This window comes from Heloderma suspectum, chromosome 2 (genome assembly GCF_057233095.1).
Source record: "Heloderma suspectum isolate Gila_16-S chromosome 2, 16-S_ref, whole genome shotgun sequence".
Taxonomy (NCBI): Eukaryota; Metazoa; Chordata; class Lepidosauria; order Squamata; family Helodermatidae; genus Heloderma; species Heloderma suspectum.
This window is the reverse complement of record NC_139459.1, coordinates 263,222,734-263,246,099: the sequence shown is the minus strand read 5'-3', so window position 1 is coordinate 263,246,099 and position 23,366 is coordinate 263,222,734. Positions and strand designations below refer to the sequence as shown.

General features: G+C 43.9%; 1 protein-coding gene across 1 annotated transcript in view; it reads right to left on the bottom strand.

The window, feature by feature from the left end:
* Positions 1–23,366, bottom strand: part of MYOT (myotilin) — a 102,486-nt gene that overhangs the window by 33,292 nt on the left and 45,828 nt on the right. Inside the window, exons 3-9 of the mRNA XM_084838999.1 lie at positions 15,221–15,279; positions 14,986–15,118; positions 11,905–11,967; positions 10,014–10,155; positions 5,683–5,706; positions 3,232–3,351; positions 1,698–1,959 (exon numbers count right to left, since the gene is read on the bottom strand). Coding sequence (XP_084695125.1) covers positions 1,698–1,959; positions 3,232–3,351; positions 5,683–5,706; positions 10,014–10,155; positions 11,905–11,967; positions 14,986–15,118; positions 15,221–15,228 — 752 coding nt within the window. The 5' untranslated portion in view covers positions 15,229–15,279. The remainder of the gene's footprint in view (positions 1–1,697; positions 1,960–3,231; positions 3,352–5,682; positions 5,707–10,013; positions 10,156–11,904; positions 11,968–14,985; positions 15,119–15,220; positions 15,280–23,366) is intronic.

Below are 23,366 nucleotides of genomic sequence, written 5' to 3'. Positions count from 1 at the left end.
AGTTGTCAGTCACATTGACTAAGGCTGCAATCCTATTGCCATTTACCTAGAAGTCTCATTGAACGCAGTGAAAATGACTTCTGACTAGACATGAAGAGAACTGTGTTGTAACTATTACTTAAGCAGTGGGGAATTATTTGAATAATATGATTTTGTCAAATCTGTGGCCAGTTGAAGACATTTGTAGCAGGCCTTATTGTGGTGGTTGTGCTGTAACCTACGATTGCACAGGAGTCCCTGTAATCAACAACCCACCTGTCTTTTCTGGCAAGCTCAGGTAAATGAAAGGTCTGTGGCACAAAGCATCCTGTGCAATAGCATTGAGAGACTTCCAGGGCCGTGTTTCCACAATGGAAAGAGAAGCTAATGGAGGAGTACTGGATTTTTAAAAAGGAATTGGCTTTGCTGTGAGCAGGGCTCCATGAGCAGATTCTCTGGACCAGTAAAAATTGCTTCACAAAACATACTTCCTGGTGGGGCTGGGGGTTCGTGTGAACATCATCTGACTGGCAGGGTGGCTTCCATAAGAAGCCATAAGAGAGGCTTCCTCCCTCTCCCTCCCCTTCTCCTTTTCCCTGAAAGTCCAGATGAACCTGCATTTCAGGAGCAAGCCTCATTGAGCACAATGGGAGTTACTTCTGAGTAGACACACAATGCTGTGTTGGGAAAGGGGGGGGACACAAAGACGGAAACCAGCCCCCATTTTAATCCGCAGGACCTCATTGACCACAGTGGGAGTTACTTCTGAGACACTAATGGGTTTGTTGTGGGAAAGAGAGCAGTAAATATAAAGACAGAAACCAGCCCCCATTGTAACCTGTAGGATATCTATAAGGAAGCTGTTAAGTAGTTACTTCCTAAGGCAATCAATTGGAGCCTTGAGATTGCACTCGATCGCTTAATCGCACTTAAGGAATTGGGCTTTAAAGTGTGCCATTTCAATTGAGGGGAATCTCTTCAAGTTCTGATGTGGGCATTCAAAGGCAAGCCTGATTGACCGCAGTGGGAGTTACTTCTGAGGAGACACTGATGGGATTGTTGTGGGAAAGAGACCAAAACCAACCCCCATTTTAACACACAGGATCTCTATAAGGAAGCTGTGAAGGAGTTACATCCTAAGGCAATGAATCAGAGCCTTGAGATCGCGCTTAATCGCATTTAAGGAATTGGGTTTTGATATGTGCCCTGTCAATTGAGGGGCTTCTCTGTTAGTTCTGTGGTCACTGAGAGGGCAAGCCTCATTCAGCACAATGGGAGGAAACACCCCTTGACTGGAGTCATAGTGAAAGGCACATCCCTGGGCAGAGCTAGCATACCTGAGCTAAATGTGGGGGTTGGGGCATACAACAACTATACTGGGGAGAACCCGACTTAAGGAAAAGAATCAGACTTTAAGCAGTCTCAGGAAATCCAGTTTTTCCCTGATAAGCTCTGGGGTGGCTGCTGGATGGCCACCACATCATGTATCCCTAATGACCTCAACATGCAGCCAGCTCGGAGTAAATTGCTGGTGGAAACACCCCCCAGGTCAATTTAACTATGCATGCAGACCAACTAGCAACAGGTCTTTCAAAATCCATGCATGTCATACAGGGCAGGGTGTTTTTGTTTTCAATACTGTTTGCAAAAGTAGTTGCTAGCAGAAGCACTTGGTATTGCTGGATTGAAGAGAAATGAGAATCTTTGATTTGACTTACCAATGAAATGAATTCTCTGAAGGTTTTTCATAAGCACCATGAAAATCCTTGCTCTCATCGCCATAATTCTGCAGCCAGGAGCTCTCATGCTGCACTTGACCTGCCAAGTCAGAGGGATTTTGTGGCATAACACTGGAAGGTTTGTTCTCTACATCTCTTCCCATTACTACATATTGGCTGTTTAGTGCAGAGCTGATGTTCATTGTGGCTGGCATACCTGAGAGTGAGGGAGCTGCTTTAAAACCTTCTGTCTCTTCTGTTCCTGAAAAGCAGTCAGTGGCACAGGTGGAAATAAAACCAAAACAGTGACTCACACATTTATTTATTTATTTATTTATTTATTTATTCTCTCTCTCTCTCTCTCTCTCTCTCTCTCACACACACACATACAAACACACACACACATATACGTGCATGCACACGCACGCACACCATTAACTTGTTTGGGTTTGGAAGGTGATTTCAAAGAGTTCTATTGCAACTCTCTCTAATCTGGCAATCTTTTTACTCATCATAGTGGAATTTCCTTATCTTCTTGATGAAAAGGATTTTTTAAAACTCAGTAAAAGGCAACAATAATGTGCAACTATTTAGAAACTGACACTTTTAAAAATCTGGAGCAGAGAACTAAGAATGGGAATCCCGGTAGAATCCAATACATAATTCAGAGCCAATAATGGAGCAATAAAATCAAGCCTTTATTTCTTCAGAGATTTATTTTAGGAATTTTTAAACATAAAAAGTTGCACTGTTTTTTTAATAGCACCAAACTTGGTTTGATTCAAATCCAGTGGCAGTGCATTCCACAAATCTGAGACCAGCTGTGTATGCCTCTTAATTATTACCCTTATTTAATGAAAATGAATTATTCTTCTTTGGAAAGCTCAGAACAGCTTGTGTGAGGCTCCTAGGCAGCTTTCTATCCATGGATTGAGCAATGTGAAGTTTGCTTAAATTTTACAACATAACAGTATCATGTACCCTCTGATGGTTCTGTGGGCACCTAATTCTCAGTTAAGTAATGTTAGACTCTGGACTCAATGGTCTTACGAGGTGTGGGTTCTTAAATGGTAATACGCATTATTTTGGTGGAAAGCCAGTCTTGCTGCATTTTGGGGCCCTCATCTTCATTCTGCTGAGTTGGGCCCTGGTCTTCTGCCCCAAAGTCCTGTCCTGATGGCAGTCACTGCCAATATTCATAGGGTGCCTTCAAGCCCAAGCAAGTCAAGTGTCCAGAGCGTCACTGAATGTATTTAACACAATCCTTTTCAGTGCTCATAGTCTGATTCAGTGCTCATAGATTCATGGTCTGATCCTGTGCTCTGCTGCACACAGAACTAGCAACACAGAACTGGGCTGCTATCTTCCAAAGTTAAACAAGGAGTGCTATTGAGCTTGAGTAAGAGATTGCTTTGTGCTGATAGGACTTAGAAGTTTACGCTTCAAAAAAGAAACTGACTATTTAAGGCAGCTTACACTCTCTGTAAGCTGTCTTAAATAGAAAGCTGCTGTAAGAAGAAGACTCTGCCGTTACCTTGGGAAACAGAAAGGTAGGCACTGGATGCCACTGCACCAAACTCATTTTCAGCAATGCATTTAAATATTCCAGTATCTTCAGGGAAAGCTTCTGTAATCACTAAGGTGCAAACTTCCTCTGAAAGGAGAAGTTAACTGAATGAGAACAAGTTTACAAGAAGAATGTCATACCACTGCCCTGCCCATGACATCAGTGGGAGTTTACCGAATTTCCCATAGAATTAGAATTTCATTTTTTTTTTTTTACTGAAAACAAATAAACCAGTTATTGGGGGAAAGCAGCACTACAGATTCATGCAGTGTGTTTTACTGTTTGTGTTTGCAATTAACACACGTAAAGTGCATGGTTCCCCTTAAAAGCTTATTATTTGCATCAAAAGTTTTATCTATAGGATAAAGAGGAGTGTGTGTAATATAGATAAAGTGAACGAAGTACTATTCATATCTGACTAAACTGCAGCTTTATATTCTCTTCTCGGCCCATGCTGCTGCAATGTCAGTCTACCTAGAAAACACTGAACCCTGTCTGTCAATAGCTAAGTTACGACCACTGATGGGGATGAATGGTAACATCATAGTGTCTAGCCATAATTATGGAACTGGTGGACTGATATCACAAAACAGCTCCCCGATTTGCTTGTACAAATACAAGAAGAATGTAAAGCAAGGGTGCACAACCTGCAGCCCAGGGGTTTCATGCACCCCACACCTCGGCCTGAACGGTGACCATGGGTGCCCCAGCCTCCTGCGACCAAATTCACTCCCCCAGCAATCCTGATACAGATTGCTCCTTCTTTGCTGGAAGGAGCAATCTGTGTCAAGATTGCTGGCAGACAGGGTGGAGAGAAGGCTCTCCATTTCCTTCCCCAGCAATCCTGATATAGATTGCTCCTTCTCCATTGCTGCTAGCAGCGTGGCAAGAGTGATTTGGGTCAGGAACACTAGTGTGTGTGCGCATGCGTGAGCATGCCTGCCTGCAGCCCCCAAAACCTGAGGCAGCATCGCATTGGGCCCTTGGGCTGAAAAGGTTGTGCACCCCTGATGTAACGTAATCAGGACCAGTAGTGTGGGGCTTTATTCTTTTGGTATCCCTTATTTTAAATGGATTGGATCTAGCAAGCCCCCCATGGAAGGAAGGCTTCTTCCACAGAAGGCTTCTGATCCAGCAGAGGAATCATGCTGGCAGAAGCAGGGAGGAGGCAATATTTGTTGATTCCCCCCCCCCAGTGCTCTGTGCCCCCTGAGAATCTGTTGCAGAGGTTGGGGGACCTTCTGGAACAGTGAGGGAGGTGACACCTGGGGCTGAAAGAGGTGGAACATAGGAAGGTGCCTTATACTGATTCTGACCCTTGGTCCATCTAGCCCAGTATTGTCGACATTGACTAACAGCAGCTCTCCAGGGTTTCAGGCAGGAGTTTTTTCAGCCCTTTTTGGAGATGCCGGGGATTGAATGTTGGACCTTTGGCATGCAAAGCAGGTGCTCTACCACTAAGCCACGGCCCTCCCCTTCCACCAGCAGGAGTGTTCTGAGAGGAACTCCACTCCTGCTGGTGGAATCAAAGCCCAGTGTAAGTGAACACTGCATTTTGAACCAGATTCTATTGTTACTTTATTTGTTATATTTAATAGACAACTTTTCAGCCATAATGCTTTCCAAGGCAATTTACAACCGCCCCCCCAATTCACTAAGAAAACTATTCAAATATGACAAAATTGAGCCAATGGTCAAGGAGTCTAACCAAATATAAAAACATAGCAGCACTATTTATTTATTTATTTGTTTATTTAACCAGCAAGAACAATTTGCCTAATCTATATGTAGACCTTTGTAAACTTTAATCTCACTCAAGCTTTGAGGATTGAATTCAGAGAGTTCGTTATGTATATGCAAGTTGGTGGATTCAGAACAGACCATCTTCATATAAACTGCTAGAAAGGCATGACACTGGACTACTGGATTATTTGCAAATGTAGCTACAATCCCAGGCACCACCCATATAAGAGTAAGCTCACTTAAATCAATGGTACTGACTTCCAAGTAAACATTCATAGGATTAAACTAGAGTGATATAACACTATAGTTAAATATAGCTATAGTTAAGTATAGCTAGGCTATGGGCATGTAAGAACCCAACTGCTTGGTGACTATTGCTTGCTGTTTTGTCACTTTTATGTGGAAGGCTGCTGAATTTCTCACTGACAATGTATAACATGTAACCTGCTAAACATCATTTCCCAGATCCAGCACGAAAGATCTGCGCACTGAAGTAGGATTATGTGCATGCAACTGATGCAGAAGCACATTTGTATTGCAAGTACTCAACTAGACTTCGCTGTACTAACTGGATGTGTCTTGATGCAGGTTAGGGTGAACATTCTTGTCTGTGGTCACTAATGGTTGCATGTGTCTAGTTCTCTGCAATTTGTCTACTTGTTTAAAATTACTTACCAGGGACCATGGATAAACAAGCTTCTGTAAAAAAGAGAGAGGAGAGAGAAAAGAATGTAATTCTGGACAACTGTTTAATTTTAATATTTTCTTGAATGCAGGCAAATGAAGCTATGTCTCCTGAAATATCTTCTTCTACATGACTATTAAAGGTGCTAGAGCCTTGTCCTCTTTTGCGTCTGGCCATCCTGTTTCACAGTCTGCTTTGTCTTGAAAGAATGGATAGCAAACCACACATTATACATAGCATATTTATCTTTTCTCTGACTTTTTTAAAACCAAAAATAGCATCTGAAGCATGTTTCAGTGGAGGAATGGTAGTGGGAAAGGGGCTGGTTAACTCTTTTCCTTTTGGCCATTTTGTTGCCCCAGATCTCCCATCCCTAAACTGCTTTTGCCCCAGGAGAAAAACTTGGGTAGGATTTAGAGGAAGAAAACAGCAAGAAAGGATAGGTTTAAGCCTCAGAGGCTACTTTGGTTAAGTTTTAAAAGGCCAGAGAGAAACTATGTGTAACTGTGTGTAATGAGTAGTTGGCCCTAATTGGCTCTCCGCAGCTCTGCAAGATAATTCACTACTGCCCAAATGATGGACCTGGAGCCACCGTTAGATGACCAGAATTATGTGAATAGATCTCCAGTTTCTAGCAGCGTGCAGTGGAAACCATAACGCACAAGATAATAATAGGATTACTGAGCTAGATTGTTGAACCAATAGATGGGAAATTCAGACAGGCTTCCATCTCCCAAAATATCTGGGTGGGATGGCATATCCATTGAAGATACAAGCATAAGAAAAGCCGTGCTGGATTGGACAAAGTCAGAATCTACTTCTATTCCTTCACGGGTTGCTTGTGCTGCATTGGGTATTACATATATATCCCCTGCTCCTGGCTCCTCCCATCATTTGATCTGAAAAGAATAGATTAATCCAATGGAGGATAAGGCTATCAATGGCTACTTGTCATTACATCCGGTATCAGAGGCAGTATGCCTATGTACAGCAATTGATGGGGAACATGGGTGAGAGGCTGCTGTTGCACACATGTCCTGCTTGTGGGTTTCTGGTGGGCAGCTGGTTGGCTACTGTGTGAACAGAATGCTGGACTAGATGGACCTTTGGTCTGATCCAGCAGGGCTTTTCTTATGCTCTTACTTTCTTAGAGATGTGAAGAGAAGAGCTTAAAAATAGATAGCACCCTTGATGTCTGAGACAAGACCAGACTTGGGCTCTTACTCTGTTTTTCAGTACTGCCCTCTAATGCCCATGCATGTGAAATCTTATATTCCCTATATGCTTCTGGATAAAAACTACTTAAAACATGCAGTTCTAAACAACTGATGAAATTATCTTGCTAGGTTTCAATTTGTCGGGAAAATGCGAAGTAAAATGATACCAAGGATACAGTCTATCACATTATAGTCAGTGGGAAGATTTCTATAGATTTCTATTGATTTTAATGGTTGCAAATTCTACTGAAAAATCAAGAAGCTCTATTTGAAGGGTAAAAAAATGCAAACCTTTAGAATCCAAAGTTTTGATAGATCTAAGCCAGGGGTGAGCAGCATGTGGTCTTCCAGATGTTTTGGCCTACAACTCCCACATTGTCTCACCGTTGAATTCATTGTCATTTTTACCAAAACTGTGTCTCTTGGGAAAAAAGGGGCAGCTTGTTCAGCAAGTAGATATTTGATGATTCATCAGTAAGGCCTCATTCTGCTCAAATTTTGGCTGCTGAAATCTAATTGATTTTAATGGGATATAAGTAAGCTAACCTTGTCCAGGATTGCAGTTTTAGGCATGAATCATTAAATATCTATTTGCTGAACAAAATGCAATTGAACATTGTTGTTTTGATTAGTTGTTTGTTGGCAAAATGAATATGAATGTCTTGCAGGAACCCAACGATGCTTTATTTGAAAGCAGCCCCAAAGGTTTAAAATGCATCTGATACTGGGAGGTGGGGGGAGCCAATGTCTAATCAAAAGTAAGCCCCATTGAGTTCAGTGGAATGTACTGTCAAGTAAACATGTTGGAAAATCTGTGAAATTAATCAGCGAAACACTGGGGGGAGGTTGGAGGGGGGGAGCTCTTTCGTGAAATCACTTGTCCTCAAATTAGGGGTGTACGAACCCCACTCACCGTTCCGGGTGGCGGCGTCCGCTGAGGGGGGAGGCAATCCGTCCCTCCCCCCAGAATCCTGCCCAGCCGGCTCAACTCCATGGCAAGTCTGCAGAGCCACCGGCCAGGCCCATCTGCAGCCGGAATGCCGTCCACTGCCGGGCTGCTGCGGCTGCAAATGGCGGCCGTCGTAGCGGCCGCCATTTGTGTCCCTATTTTAGGCTGTGATAGGCTATGTATATATTTACATAGCCTATCATGGCAAAGAGCAGGGACGCAAATGGCGGCCATTACGCCATTTGCATTCCTGCTCTTTCCGTGATAGGCTATGTAAATAGATACGTAGCCTATCATGGCTAATGCAGGGACGCAAATGGCATAGCGGCTGCCATTTGCGTCCCTGCTCTTTGCTGTGGTAGGCTACATAAATATTTACGTAGCCAATCACGGCCACGGGCAGGGACGCAAATGGTGGCTGCTACACCGGCTGCCATTTCGTTCCACAGCCCAGCAGCAGATGGAGACAATGATCCGGAGCAGCCGCCGCCACCAGGTAGGGTCCGTCCTGGGGGGATTTCGGGGGGTGACTGGGGGGTGTAGTCCCAGAGTCCAGGGGGCCGAATTCTAAAGAATCCGGCCTCATTGGAGTCCGTGGCGGATTTCTCTGCCATCCATCCCTACCTCAAATTACTGGGTCAGTTTCAAGTATGGTTGACTGAATCACTGTTTCTTGCTAGCTCTAGCTAATGCAGAATTCTGTGGATGTGGTAAGAGACATACTGAAGTAACAGAGGCTTGGTTCAGGCCTTTAAAAGAAGTTGTATGCTCTGTAGATGTGCAGAAAAACAGGAGCAATGATCAAATATTGCCCTATGTCTGCAGAAGCTTACCCCAAATTCCACACTGAGGCTTATAACATTTGTAGCCCAGACTCCATATTATTCAAATAAATGTGTAGGAGAGCAAATCTGAAGAGTTCAAAGGTGAAGAGGGGTTTATGAAAGTAGACCTGTGAGAGCAATACGTTCTTTCAAAGCAATAGTCAGGGAAAACACTTATGCCAGCCTTCCCTAAGCTACCATGTTCAATGGTCAGAAATGCTGAGAGTTGTAGTCCTAAACATCTGGAGGGCACCAGGTTAGGCAAGGCTGCTCTATGCCATCCATTTGGCACATGCCTCTGACTCACAACCCACAATAGGCAGGAAGCAGGACTAAAGCTCAAGATGTTAATCAGGTGTATCTACTTTTGGTATCATCACATAATTGAGATCTGAGCACTACATAAGGAGTGTTTATTTTCCTGCTTTTCCGCTACATAACCTCTAGGTGGCAGTGTGGTATAGCAGAATAGTGCAACTACACAAGAGGAAATTGCGCTTGCTTTCTCTTTCACCATTAAATGCTGCAATTTTCCTGTTCTAAAAAAAAATTGTTGAAAGTGCTGGTTAGACGCAGAAGCGAAACTGGAGGGTCATGACGTTATATAAAGAACCTGTAAACAACCATGAGTGGGGAATGACGAGTGCGCGATAAATGCCTTGTACAGAAAAGCCCTTAAATCCAGTTCAGACACTTACCTGGGTAGGGGCAGTTTTGTTGTGGAGGAAGATCAGGAACGTGCCCCTCCCCTATCCCCATGCACCTATAGATCAAAGTGGGCATCACATGGAGAGGCCAGTATGTACAAACCCCTGATTCACACCATTTCCCCCTTCCTTTTTAGGAGGAAGACTTGCACGTTTTGGGTGACTTCATACACAGGTCTCTGCATGAACTGTCATGTCACATGTTTCCTGAGGAGGGGTATGCACCCACTGCTCCCCCACACAGAGACTGTTGTCACCAGAGTAAATATCTGAACCAGTTCTTAGAAAGAAAGATATCAAGCTGGACAGTGAGACTCACCAACCCCTTTAACATGCCCCAATCCTGCTGAACGTCTTGGAGAATGCTGTAGGGTCATGAAAGAGAGACTTCTTTCCAGGCATTCTTATGGATCTCTAAGAGGCCACCCCCAATACAGCCAGAAAGGGAGGGCCAGTCTTTGCAACTTGAGCAGGGACTGAGGCAGGTGGATGACTGGCGGCACCACCTCTTCTGTTTCCTCCCCTCAGATACACCAGCACCTTTGCAGGTTACCACTCATCATAGACTGAATTATTAAACAAAACTTCTGAAGGGAAAAAGTTTTAAAAACAAAAAATACCAACTTTTTCTTAATATTCGGAAGTCTGCCGAATCCATTACTTGATTGTACTCTCTGTACCAGCGAACTTGAAGAATGGGTGATGCTCGTATTCGACATTCAAACACCACTAGCTGGCCTTTGGTAACGCTAATGTTTTGTAGGCCCTGAAGGATCAAAAACCACATTGTAGTTTGTGCATATGAAATAACGTTCCACACATTTATGCTGAGCTGAGGTTTTACTCTGAGACAGAAATGCGGGATTAATGCAGTTTAGAATGGGTGAATTATTTAGGCCGAAAGCGAACAGGACTATAAGCCAAATGGCTAATACTTTCATACATTTATGCTGACAGCTATAAGGAATTAAATTCTAGAATATTATCCTTTTGAACCATCATACAGAAACATTTTAATCAGTCTAAGCAGAGTTGGATGAAGTGCAGTGCAATCCTGTACATATCTACTCAGATGTAAGCCCCATTGAATTAATTGGGACTTAAAAAGGTAAAGGTGTCCCCAACCAGTTGTGTCCGACTCTAGGGTGTGGTGCTCATCTCCATTTCTAAGCCAAAGAGCCAGTGCTGTCCGAAGACGCTTCTGTGGTCATGTGGCTGGCATGACTGAACACCGAGGTGCACGGAACGCTGTTACCTTTCCCGCCGAAGCGGTACCTATTTATCTACTTGCAATTTCTTGCTTTCGAACTGCTAGGTTGCCATAAGCTGGGACTGAAGACGGGAGCTCACTCCGTCACGCAGCACTCGGGTCTCGAACTGCTGTCCTGCCGACCTTCCAGTCTGCAGTTCAGCGTCTTAACCACTAAGCCACCGCGGCTTGCAGGTAAATGTGTATAGGATCGCAGCCTTAATTATACATTTGTTGTCGTCCAAAGCATTATTTCCCCCTCTGCACTCAGCTTTGTCCCTTCCCTTCCTCTGAGATATCAAAAATGAACGTGACTGGAAAGGGAATATTTGGACAAGGCAAACATTTGCTAAAGAGTGAAACCACTTTTCTTAGGTGCAGAGCAAACAAATGTTTTAAGTTTTATTCTTGTGGTCAGGCTCTTGGGGTGGCCAGAAGCAAAAGAAGAGAAGTCTCCTGCACCTTTAATAGTTTTGTAGAAGAGGAAGGTGTCCCTCAAGCTACCCCTGCTGAAATTCCCTCTTCTACACAACTTTAGAGGTACAGAGGTCCTGCCCCCTTTTGCATCCGGCCACCCTAAGAACAACACAAAAACATGTTTTTGGTGTTGACGATACTGTTTTGGTGAGGGTTGATTTGTAATAAGCAAGGGGCCACTAGTTAAACCTGCCAAGGAATTTTTAAAGTTCCACACTCAGACTTGGATGCCCCACTTGGATGTGGGGATAGGCTGTCCCTTTCTCAGTGGTAAGGGTCATGGCAGTCTGCATAGGAGCTATATTTAACACTCTACTTTTGACGTCAAGATTGGCTACCCAAGTGGCTCTATCATCGTTCTCTATGTTTAAAGGCTTAGTCTTGGGATATAAAATATGTTTCTGGTCAAAAGTGGAGAAACGGGGACTGAGAGCCAAACTACACATTACCTGAAAACACACATCAACTTGGTTCACATATCACAGTGGCTATTCCTGTGATAGGAATTGCACAGTTCCTGTGCACTCCCCAGGAATTGTGGGGATGAGCAGAGTGCGCGAGCTGAGCACTCATTGTTTCTGCTTTTAATTAACAACCCTAGGTTGTTTTTGTGACATGTGAACTTGGAAACTCTGGGTTGTTTATGGGTTAAACAACCCAGAATTAACCCAACAGTTGTCCATGGTTTGTTATTGGGAGGGAGAATCAGTGACACCCCTCCCCCACACTACAAGAGATCCTGCCTGCATTTTAGATCCAAGCCATTCCTGAGTAGATTATGCAGCTTACCTTTATGAACACAGGGGCTGCTTCATAGGAAGGTCCAGTCTGCGGTTTTGGTGGACTTTGCATCTGTATGTTATAGAAAGAGACACATTGAAGTCACAATATCCAATATGCAGAATCTTGGTCACTGCATATCTTTTTGTTCTCCACTTACAAAAGTAAGAAAAGTCTTTAAAATTGTATTATCTGGGCTTTGCACACTACATTATTATTAAGCCCTCTTTTGAGAACTAATTGAGGAGCAATCCTATGAGGATAAGTGGCCGCCTCCAAACTTGGAGGCGACCAACTATTCAATGCAGGGCGGGTGGAGCGTGGAGGGGATCTTCACCTCCGTGCTCTGGCCGCCCTGCATTTGCGGCTAGATGGACAATTTTGGCTGTCTAGCCGAAGCAGCACAGAGTGGGGGGCGGGAGGCTGGACAGCACATAGGAAGTGTCGTACCAATGTTTCTGCCATGTTGGCTCTGGAATACTGGGAGCTGTAGGATTTTTTTCTGTCTATGCATAGGATTGCACTCTTAAACGAGCCAATCTGTAAATGATTTGGTGTAGCAGCTAGAGTGTTGGCCTGGGAGTCAGGAGATCCGGGTTCTTGTACCCACTCAGCCATGGAAGCTCGCTGGGTAACTTTCGGCTAGTCACAGACTCTCAGCCCAATCTACCTCACAGGGTTGCTGTTGTGAGGATAAAATGGAAGAGGAGTACGTATGCCGCCTTGGGCTCCTTTAGGAGGAAAAAAGGTGGAATATAATGCAATAAATAAATAAATTTACCCAGCCTCACTTTTACATCTGTAAAATGGGAAGAAAGTGACTGAACTTACAAACCATTTTGAGGAGATTAATGCTGCAAGAGCTACATATCCTAAATATGCTGTATAAATAATATTTGTAGAAGTGACTACGTGATTTATTATTAGTAGCAGACTTCTCTTTCAATATTTTACAGTACAGTCTTCAAAACGGTCCATGACATATTCCCCAAGCCATCTAGTGAGAGCTACTCTAACAAAAAAGATCCAACTGTTGCGAACTTGGGTCCATTTACACCAGAAGTCGGCAAGCTCCAGAGTTCTGGGGGCCATTTTTGCCACCCTGAACCCCTGATGCGGACTGTAGTCTGTGGTACACCCCACCCCAATCTCCAATTTGCTGCTGAAATTGGGCAGCAAATCACTCTGTAGTGCTACAGAAATTAAATGTAGCTTGTTTCCGAGCTAAACATAACCCTTTTGGCACTCCATAATGGCTGCAGAGCAGCCAAAGTGCCAAATTTAGCTTGTTTTCTGGGGGAAATGTTCTTTTAAAGATGCAGGGGGGAGACAATAGGGAGGGGTGGGTGGTGGAGGTTGCAACAGGGGGCGGGGCACATGCAGCCCACAGGCAGTGTGTTGCCTACTGTTGATTTACAAACTAGAGCAACCATTTGGAGGCCACTTTAAGTTGTTTGACAGGACAGCATTTTACCACACGGTGAGCCATTGGTATAGAATGGCTCACCACCTGCACTGGGCAATTGTTAGTTTTGCAACCACAAGCATGTCTTTTTGGCCCCCTGTGGTGGCATATTGGAAAAACTGCTTAATTTACTTGGTGAGCTGCTGCACATGAATAGTTGTGTGAAACCACACCACATGGTGGCTGTAATTTGTAAACCAGACCCACCCCATAGTACTTAAAGTCCATGACTTCTAGATGCGTCTTTCTTTTGGAAAGTATTTGAGCTGGAATATGGAATTTGGGAATTCTAGAATAAGTAGGGCAGGGGTATGCAACCGTGGGCACATTTGGCAATTTGATAAACTGTCCTGGGCACATCACAAAATGGCTGCCATAGGAGGCATGGCAAAGAACAAGTAACCTGCCCAAAAAGGCTGAGTACAAGGCAGAGGTGGGTTCTGAGCCTCAGCACACTAAAGAACTTCTTTGAACCCCACTTTTCAGCACGAATAGAAACCTATTTCACAGCAATCCCAGCTGCTGGTAAGAAAATATATTAATTTAAAAAGTGGGAAGGGTAGGGAACCTTGGTGGGCACCAAGAAAGGGGTCTGGACTCAAATTAGTGCCCACAGGAACCCGGTTGCCTACCCCCTGAAGTAGGGGTTCTCAGTTCTGGCAGACCAGTAAGGTCATGAGAATATCTTAGATTTTTTAAATTGGTATTCTTGCTTGTTTATTACGTATTGTAATAAGGAAGGAAACATTGGTGAATTATCTTTGACTGCAGTAGATTTGGACAGCAGTAAAATATTTTGTCTCATGTATGCTATTATGTCAAGCAAAGAGATACCTTTTGTCAAGGCTTTTGTTTAGCAAAGATGCTTACTCAATGGGTACTAGAGGCTAGAAAAATTTTTCTCAAAAGCCTTTGGTGGCTCATGGCTACTAGCTTGTGAACACATGCAGCCCTTGGGTGGGGGCCAGGAAGAAACCCTGGGAACTCCATGGCCATGTTTGCTTTGCTTTTGGGAAAGAACCAATGCTCCTTTCAATAGGTGCTCACCTGCATCTCATGCTCAACCTGTATATTTGTACACAGATTTTACAGAGACATTGTTAAGTCTCTAGTACTTTTCCTCTCAAGGAAACCAATTATGTAGTGGCTACCTGAAACTTCCTACTGCTCAGTGAAGTGCAGAATAATATCAAGTGCTATTGCTGGAAATACATTTGCTTTTTGCTTTAGCATAACTGTATAAAAAGAAGCCTATGTAATCTCTCTCTCTACACTTCTCCCCAGCCACTTGAAAGGCATTTAAATCCCTGGATGTTTTGAATTCTCCATCTCTACATAAGTAGCTGCTTTGATCCAACTGTCCTTTCTTAGATGTCTTTGGAAGAATATGACAAATGGCTAAGCTCCAGGGCAGCCACATGACTGCTTATAATCCTCCCACTGATTGATGCCAAAACCCCAGCCAGACATGGTTTAAATGGGAGGAGGATTAAATGGGAAGAGAAATAAACCAATGAAGACAAAACTGGAGCTCCAGTGTTTGGCTCAAAATGGGGGGGGGGGGCAGGCGGGTTGTTAAAACATTTTAAATTAATCCAAAGTGAAAATGAAAACATTTAACATACTGTTTCAGGGTCAATGGACACTGGCTGAATTAAAGTGGAATAACTGTGACGTTCTTGGCTTCTGCTGCTGCTAAACTCTTCATTGGCTGGGGACCCAATGGTCAGAGAAAGACTGGTAGTTTTCCACTTGGTCCTAAGACAAAAAAACACCCAAACAAAAAAGCAAGAAGCATGACTTATTTGGAGGGACCGCCATTTTATTAGGTGATTATGACAGAACAACCTCTGCACTTACTGTGACATTCCTCCGGTCCAGCCAGTAGGGAAGAGCTTGGTCAAGATTTCCCTATTCACCTACAGGAAACATAAAACTGAATTATCTTCTCTCTCTCTCTGGAGGGAAAACAATGAGCAAGTTGAGCAGGTTAAGTTAAAATTGAATGGCAGGTGGACAGCATGTAATGGAAAGGACTGCATTGTGCCCAGATTAGCAATGTTGCCATCGGGTGCAAAGAGAAGTGGAAATGCAACATCCCCCTTCCACCTGTTAGAGAGCACTTTAGATGAAGATTATTAGTGTGACTCAGCACTTTCTATCAGCACTGATAACGTCCAAGAATTCTGGACCCACAAGTGTATCTAGATTTAACCACAGCTAGTAGGTCCTGACTTGAATATGGCTCCAGCATCTTTTTAATATTGCAGAAATTGGCTTACCTAGTGCTGGGATGTTTGTGTTATCAGCAACAATTGCACTGTGAATAACCACTGTTAATAATATGATTGTCACTAGGGCTGTGCACCGCTTTGGTTCCTGATCCGAATTCTGGACTGAAGCAGGCTGATTCAGTCTGGATCGGTCCAAAGTGGGTCAGATCGATCCAAATCACTTTGGATTGCTTTGGACTGAGCCAGACGATTCTGAAGGCCACACAGCCTGTCTGGGAAATGTAACAATTTGCTTAAGATTAGGGAGGGGGAGAGGAGGAGTTGGGGGGCTCGACTGAGCCTTGGCAAGTGACATCTCTAGGTGCCAATAGGGCTGAACGTCTAACCCAGCAGTCTCCAAACACAGTGGTGGAGGAGGGGTTGTATATAGAGTCTGCTTTCGTTACTGGTGTGAGAGAGAGTTGGTGGAAGGAGGAGAGTTCTTTATTATTGGATTGTGCTAGTGCAGCAGTTGCAGTACTTGCCCAGCCCTTCTCAGTTCCATTCCTTAGTCTTCCCTTTCCCTTAAATCCTTCTTCTAGATCCTTTAAATTCCCTTAAATATCTTAGTCTTCCCTTTCCCTTAAATCCATCTTTAGATAGATGATAGATAGATAGATAGATAGATAGATAGATAGATAGATAGATAGATAGATAGCACTCTCTTTTTCTCTTCTAGTTGTTAGGCTACAGTTTGTTTCCTTGCTTTGTTTACCGCTTGTTCTTTGGCTCCCTCCCTCCTGCCCTTACCAGTTACTATTCCTTCCCTTCCCATTTTTCAACTCTTCATCTATATTATAAAAAACAAAGACCGCCCCCCACCAACCCCCTTTCTCTTCTATTAGGCTTTAGATAGATAGTGTTACTCCCCTTCCCCCTCCCTACCCCTTAGGTTGTGTAGGTAGTTTTTTCTTTCTGTCTCTGCTTTTCTTTTGGTCTTGTGTGTGCGTTGTATGAGTGCAGCATACACATTATTGTGCACAAGCAAACAGTGTGTGGCTAAAGCAGTACACCAATACACAGTCCAATATATACTGTGGGCAAAGCACTACACAGTACATAATATGAAGCTGCCCATAGCTGCCTCTCCTCCTCTCTGCCTGCCCAGTCCCCACCCAGGGCCCTCCTTATTGCTGCTGCTGCTGCCCTCCTCCTCCTGTAGCCTCTGCCACCCATGCCCGCCCTTAGTGCAGTAAATCAACTCTGAACAGGTGAGATACTCTTCTTAGCCTGTGCTGCACGGTCCTTCAGCTGCCAGGGGGACTGTGCCAGCCTTGAACGGGTGTCTCTCTCTCTGCTTCTTCACCAGCCTGCCTCGTGCCCAGTGCCTGCGTGGTGTCCTGCTTGCTGCTGCTGCCCTCCTCTTCTGCCAATTTCTGCCACCCATGCTGTGCTGCACAGGTCCTCCACTGCAAGGGGGACTGTGTCAGCCTTGAACATGCCCACCTGAGTGGTGGCTGGCTGGTACTGCTGGTAGCTGTGACTTAGCTAGATGGCGCTTTTTTTTTTTTTTTTTAAAGAAACACTGGGAAATGTTTACCTGTGGCATAAGCCACTAGATCTACCTGTGAAACTTGGCAGGGTCATCAGCTACCTCTGAAGGGGCTACCACCATGCCCCCCAAGTTCATGTCCTTATATTAAAACAAAGAAGTTACACCTACTCACTTTTGCTAATTTTCCAAGACACTTTGCCTATTGCTTGTGTACATCAAATGACCATAAGAAGAATATGATCAGGCTAGGCAATATGCATTTTTTTTTTTAATGTTGCTTCATCTTACCCTTCCTTTTACAAATGGGGGAAAGGGCTGCCAAAATGATCAGGGGGCTGGAACAACTCCTCTATAAGGAAAGACTTCAATGTTTGGTCTATTTAATTTAGAAGAAAGGCAAATAAGGGGGGAGTTTTATAAAATTATATGGAACAGAGAAATTGGAGCATTGCAGTAAATAAGCTCCACTTTGTTCAGCGTGACTTACTCCCAGGTAATTTGTATTGCAGCCAAAGAGAAAATTAATTTTTTCTTCCTGTAATGAGAAGTGCCTCAGGTCATCCAGTGAAGCTGAACAATAGCAGATTCAGGACAGACAAAAGGAAAGTACTAGGGGAGAGGGGTTATTTTGCACTTCAAAAAAACCTACCCCAGAGATTAGGGATAGTGACCTCCTAATTGTCACCTTAAACACCTTCTGACTAGGATCTCTAATCCCCTGTGTGGCTTCACAGTTTGTTTACCTTTTGTTTTAGTTTTTGAGAAAAGGAATCTTTATGCATGGCTAGCACAATAGTCACTGGACCTAACTGTCTGACATTTGGCAGGTTCAGTCACTTCCATAGGAGTGCCATGTCCCCAAATTCCATGCACTTCCATAAAAGCACCAAAAAAAATATAGCTCTTTGCTTTGACGAATTTTCTTGACAAAAGCAAATTTTACCTGTGGCTAGCACAAAAACCATTGGACTAGCTGTCTGAAATTTGGCAGGTTCAATCACCCCCATAGGGCTGCCAGGTCTCTGCATTTCATGTATTTATCATAAAATCTAAAAACGTTATGTCCATTTCAGTTTTCCAGTGCAAGTCAATGGAAAAATGTACAATCTGAATAATTCAGATTTCCAAATTTTGCTTCCGGAGTGTGAAGCAGGTCAGACTGGGTCTGAATCAGTTCAAAGTGAATTCAGGCCAAATGCGAAGCTCCAAATTGGCCTCTGAAGCAGGTTGGGGGTCCGTGCACAGCCCTAATTGCCACTTTCTGCATTTAATTTCCTTCTGACCTCACTGCTAGCAATTCTGTCCCCCACTCCCAATATATACCGTATATAAATCTGAAACCCTCCATAATACTCCATGCATCTGATGAAGTGGGCTATAGGATATGAAAGCTTATGCCAGAATAGATTAGCTGTTAAACTGCTGCAATACTCTGTGCTGGTTTTGCTGCAATAGACTAATACAACTACCCTGTGAAAATGATTTAATGCTTGTGTCATGTTGGAGAAACAGAATTAAGCAGACACTGGGTGCCCCCACCCACAGTCACACAGTGAACGAAAGACGATATGCCTAATTGAACTTCTAATCATGCAGCTCTTAAAAAGTGTAGGTGGATGTTCTAAGTCAGGGGTGGGGAATCTTTTTCAGCCAGAGGGTCAAATTCAGTTTTGGAGAAACTGGGGTGGTGGCGGAGCAGCATTGTATCCCAGTGTTGGGTGGGGCTGAAGGCCTAGAGGGCCGGATTGGGACCCCAGGCTTGAGGTTCTCCACTCATGCTCTAAGTTTGTACATCACAACCCTAAATTCAGTTTTCTGCCTCACTCACTCCTACTCAGCGTATTTGTTAGCTGTTTAAATAAGTTCAATGTGATGTAGTATTGCCGAGAATTGACACTGCTCCTTGTCTGAGGTGAAACTACTCTCAACCATGCAGACAGCCTCACATTAGAGACATCACTTTGAGGATTCAGGATGTGAGTGTCAGGGTGGAAACTGAGCCCATAGAGCCCCAGAGCAGTTCTGATTCTGAGGAAGAACAGCAATCTGTGGGAAAGGAGCTCGCTCATCTCTCACAAGCACAGCAGCTGGCAGAGATTCCTCCTGGCAGCATTCCTGGGATAGATGGTGACCCTGGCAGCGAGAGAGCGCTAGAGGGGGGCTTGCTGGATGCTCGGCACAGACGCAGGGAGCGACGACAGATGGAGGGCGCCGAAAGGAGGCGCTCTGTTTGTTTGGCGCTAAAACAACAGTTGCGTCCCAAGGACCCAAGGGAAAAAGGGAGGATCTCTCCCCAGCCCATAGTTCAGGGTCTTCCCGTGGTTCTCCTTCAAACGGAGACCAACTGCCTTACCTGGAGCTTAGGCTACTCTGCTATCTTTCTCTTTCTTTCTTTCTTTCTTTCTTTCTTTCTTTCTTTCTTTCTTTCTTTCATTTCATTTCATTTCTATACCACCCAATAGCTGAAGCTCTCTGGGCGGTTCACAAAAATTAAAACCAAACAGCACACAATAAAACAATTTAAAATATATAGAACATTAAAGCCACAATATAACAATGTAACCACAATAAAACCTAGCAGCACTGCAGGAGTTTAAAATACAGATTTAAAACAACAAAGCTAAACATTCAGAAAGCTAAAATGCTAAAATGCCTGGGAGAATAAAAAGGTCTTCACCTGGTGCTGAAAGAAATACAATGTAGGTGCCAAGTGAACCTCGCTAAGAAGCTCATTCCACAGCTGGGGTGCCACAGCAGAAAAAGCCCTCCTCCTAGTAGCCACCCGCCTCACTTCCTTTGGCAGGGGCTCATGGAGGAGGGCCGCTGACGATGATCTTAAGGTCCGGGCAGGCACATATGGGAGGAGGCGATCCTTCAGATAACCTGTCCCCAAGCCGTTAAGGGCTTTAAATGTTAATACCAGCACTTTGAATCGGGCCCGGAAATGGACTGGCAGCCAGTGCAGCTGGAAAAGTACTGGCGTAATATGAGCTCGCAGGCCAGTCCCTGTTAACAATCTTGCTGCCCTATTTTGGACCAGCTGAAGTTTCCGGACCGTTTTCAAAGGCAGCCCCACGTATAATGCATTGCAGTAATCCAGACAAGAAGTTATCAGAGCATGGATCACTGTAGCTAGGCTATCTCTGTCCAGATAAGGGCGTAGTTGGTATACCAGCCTAAGCTGATAAAAAGTGCTCCGTGTCACTGAGTTCACCTGTGCCTCAAGTGACAGTTCTGGATCCAAGAGCACCTCCAAACTATGAACCTGATCCTTTAGGGGGAGTGAAACCCCCTCCAGAACAGGCTGAATATCACCTAGCCAGGCAGACGAACCACCCACTAACAGTACCTCCATCTTGTCTGGATTGAGTTTCAGTTTATTGGCCCTCATCCAGTCCATTACCATGCCCAGGCCCTGATTCAGAACAGCCACTGCCTCACCTGGGTTTGATGAGAAAGAGAGGTAGAGCTGGGTGTCATCTGCATATTGATGGCACCTCAGCCCACACCTCCGGATAACCTCCCCCAGCGGTTTCATGTAGATGTTAAACAGCATGGGGGATAAAATAGAGCCCTGTGGAACCCCATGGCACAACTGCCATGGCACAGAGCAATAATCCCCCAGCACCACCTTCTGGAATCGGCCATCCAAGTAGGAGCGGAACCACTGTAATGCATTGCCTTCAACTCCAACTCCTATCTTTCCCCAGTGCTGTTCCTTGCTTTGTCGCTAGTGATTAGCTCCTGAGTTGGCTATTGGAGGGGACTGCAAGAGGCAGCTAGGGCACTCCTGACAGTGAGCGCCCATCATCTAATATTTATTAAAGCACATAAAGTACTATGTGTCAAACACAAATAAAACAAGAAGAGGGGGCTTTGGAGAGAAGAGGGGAAGAAATGTTGTCCTACTGTTGTAAGAGTTTTTCTATACGAGGCTGTTAGCAGCTGTATCTATTTTCAGTTTTGCTGCAGAATTGAGACCCAAACTCTACATGAAGAACTTTTCCTTTCCTGCTTTTCCACTACATAACCTCTAGCTGCTGCACTATAACGGAATATAGCAATTACAGAAGTAGAAAAGTACATTTTCTTTCACTTTCAGAAATAATGCTCCATTTTCCTGCCCTAAAAAAAATCCTGGGAAAGTGTTTTTAAAAAACAGAAGGTAAACTGGAGGATCACAACTTCTTCTAAAGAACCCATAAACAACTGTGAGTAATCATGAGCATGCAACAGATGCCTTGTGCAGAAAAGCTCTAAGGCTGAAGGGATGTTCACACATTACATTCATTGCATGTATAGTCTGTGTATATGTGGACATAGACTGCTGATCTGTGGACTGTACAGTACAGTCACATGTAATGCAGTGTCCATACAGTGGTTTCTGGGCAATAGCCCAATATCCTTTCGCCCATTGAAGGGCATTCCTTCAGCTAGAAGTACATGTGACAGAATATTATAACCCTTCCATTGTTGTTCCAGTATTCAAGCTTCCTGATTACTAAATAGTAGAAATAAGGAATTTTGGGATCTTGAGTAAATGGATTACTTTTTTTAAAAATTCAAGCAATTGCTCATAAAAGTACTGCTGCTACTCTACACAGATATGTACTAGTGGGTTCAGTGGGGTTTCCATAGGGCTATGCTCTCTGGAAAAGTTACTTGTTTACGCTAAGCCGTTACGATGGGGAAAGTCTGAATCAGAAATGTAATTGTCATCAGTTGAATGCAGTTATAGAGCTCTGAGCAATCAGGAACCCTCATAAGGCAAGATTACTGATCGTGCAGAGCTGTGTAACCATGTTCAACCAAACACGGTTACATTTCTGATTCAGACCTTCCCCGTCAACACAGGGATGTCATGAGTGAAGGGGGTTGGGCTGGAGTTCATGTTCCCATCTGGCCTCCACATTAGGAATTCATTAACACCTGGAGAAGACTAGATTATCACAACCATCTGAACGAGCATACATACAATGTGAACGCATATTCCATGTAATGCTTTGGACCTCTTTTAAAGGAAGGAAAAAGAGTGAAAATAAAACCTATAATTAACAATACTGGTAGGTAAACAATCAAATAGAGCATCAAGAAGGAAATGCAAGAGAGAAAAGATGAATTACTATATTTTTAAGGCAGGTCAAGAGTAAGACATGCCAGGATCACTTGGCCACCATGTATATGGTGCTGGCTGGGTATATACCTAAATGATTAACATATTTAGAGCACAATTCTATTTTTTAGACAGGAAATAGGCCTACAACCCCCAGCATTCCCCAGCCAGCCATTGGAGAATGTTTTTTAGGGCTGTGCACTGTTTTGGCTCGAAGCCCGAATTCCAAGCTGAAGTGGGGTAGTTCATACCACTTCCGAGGTGAGGCAAAGGGGGCACGAAGCAGCACGAAGTGGGTCATGTTGCTCCAAAGCACTTTGGCCGGGGGTGAGGAGCGGGATTCGGCCATCCGAATCCCACTGGCTCTGGAGACCAAAGCATGTCGGGAAGGAGGCGGTGAAGCAGCTCAAAGCAAAGCAGGCCTGCCTCGGAAGCCCCGAGAAGTGGTCTCCAAGGCGGATCGGTGTGTGTGTGTGTGTGTGTCCCTGCACAGGCCTAATGTTTTTCTGTTTAAACATGCATAGGATTGCACCTTTAATATTTATAGGTCAGCTTTCAAGATCTATCTGTGAGCTACCTTTTCCTTACAATATTTTGGTTCATTTCTTTTGAACTTTCCAAACAGCATTTACTGTTTCAGTGACTTCCAATAGTATACTGTTCAGCAGCATGTAATTAAAATACCACACAATCTCACAACACAATTGTAAGTGTGTTTACTCTTAAGTAACTCCCATTGAATCCAATGGAATTTACTTCCTGGTAAGTATCCTTAGGACTGAAGCCTGAATATGGTTATCTGGTGAGAATTTTATCACTGTAAACTCCTTTGGCAATAAGATTTAATAGGAGGAAATGAACCTAGCTACTTCTTCAGCAAAGACAAGGGCAGAAGGTCTTACAAGTGACAACAACCTTAGAAATTACAAAATACACTGAAACCAAAATGAAGGTATGGATCTTGGCTATTCAGAATGGAATGTTGACATTCCCGAGTTGCTGTGAAATAAAAGCCTGATCCTGTGAACATTTTGGCACTTTTGTATGATAACCAACCTCTAAAAAATGTCTTTAATTTCAGTTCTACCAGTTTCAGACCTTAATATCATCTTCCCAGTGTGTTTT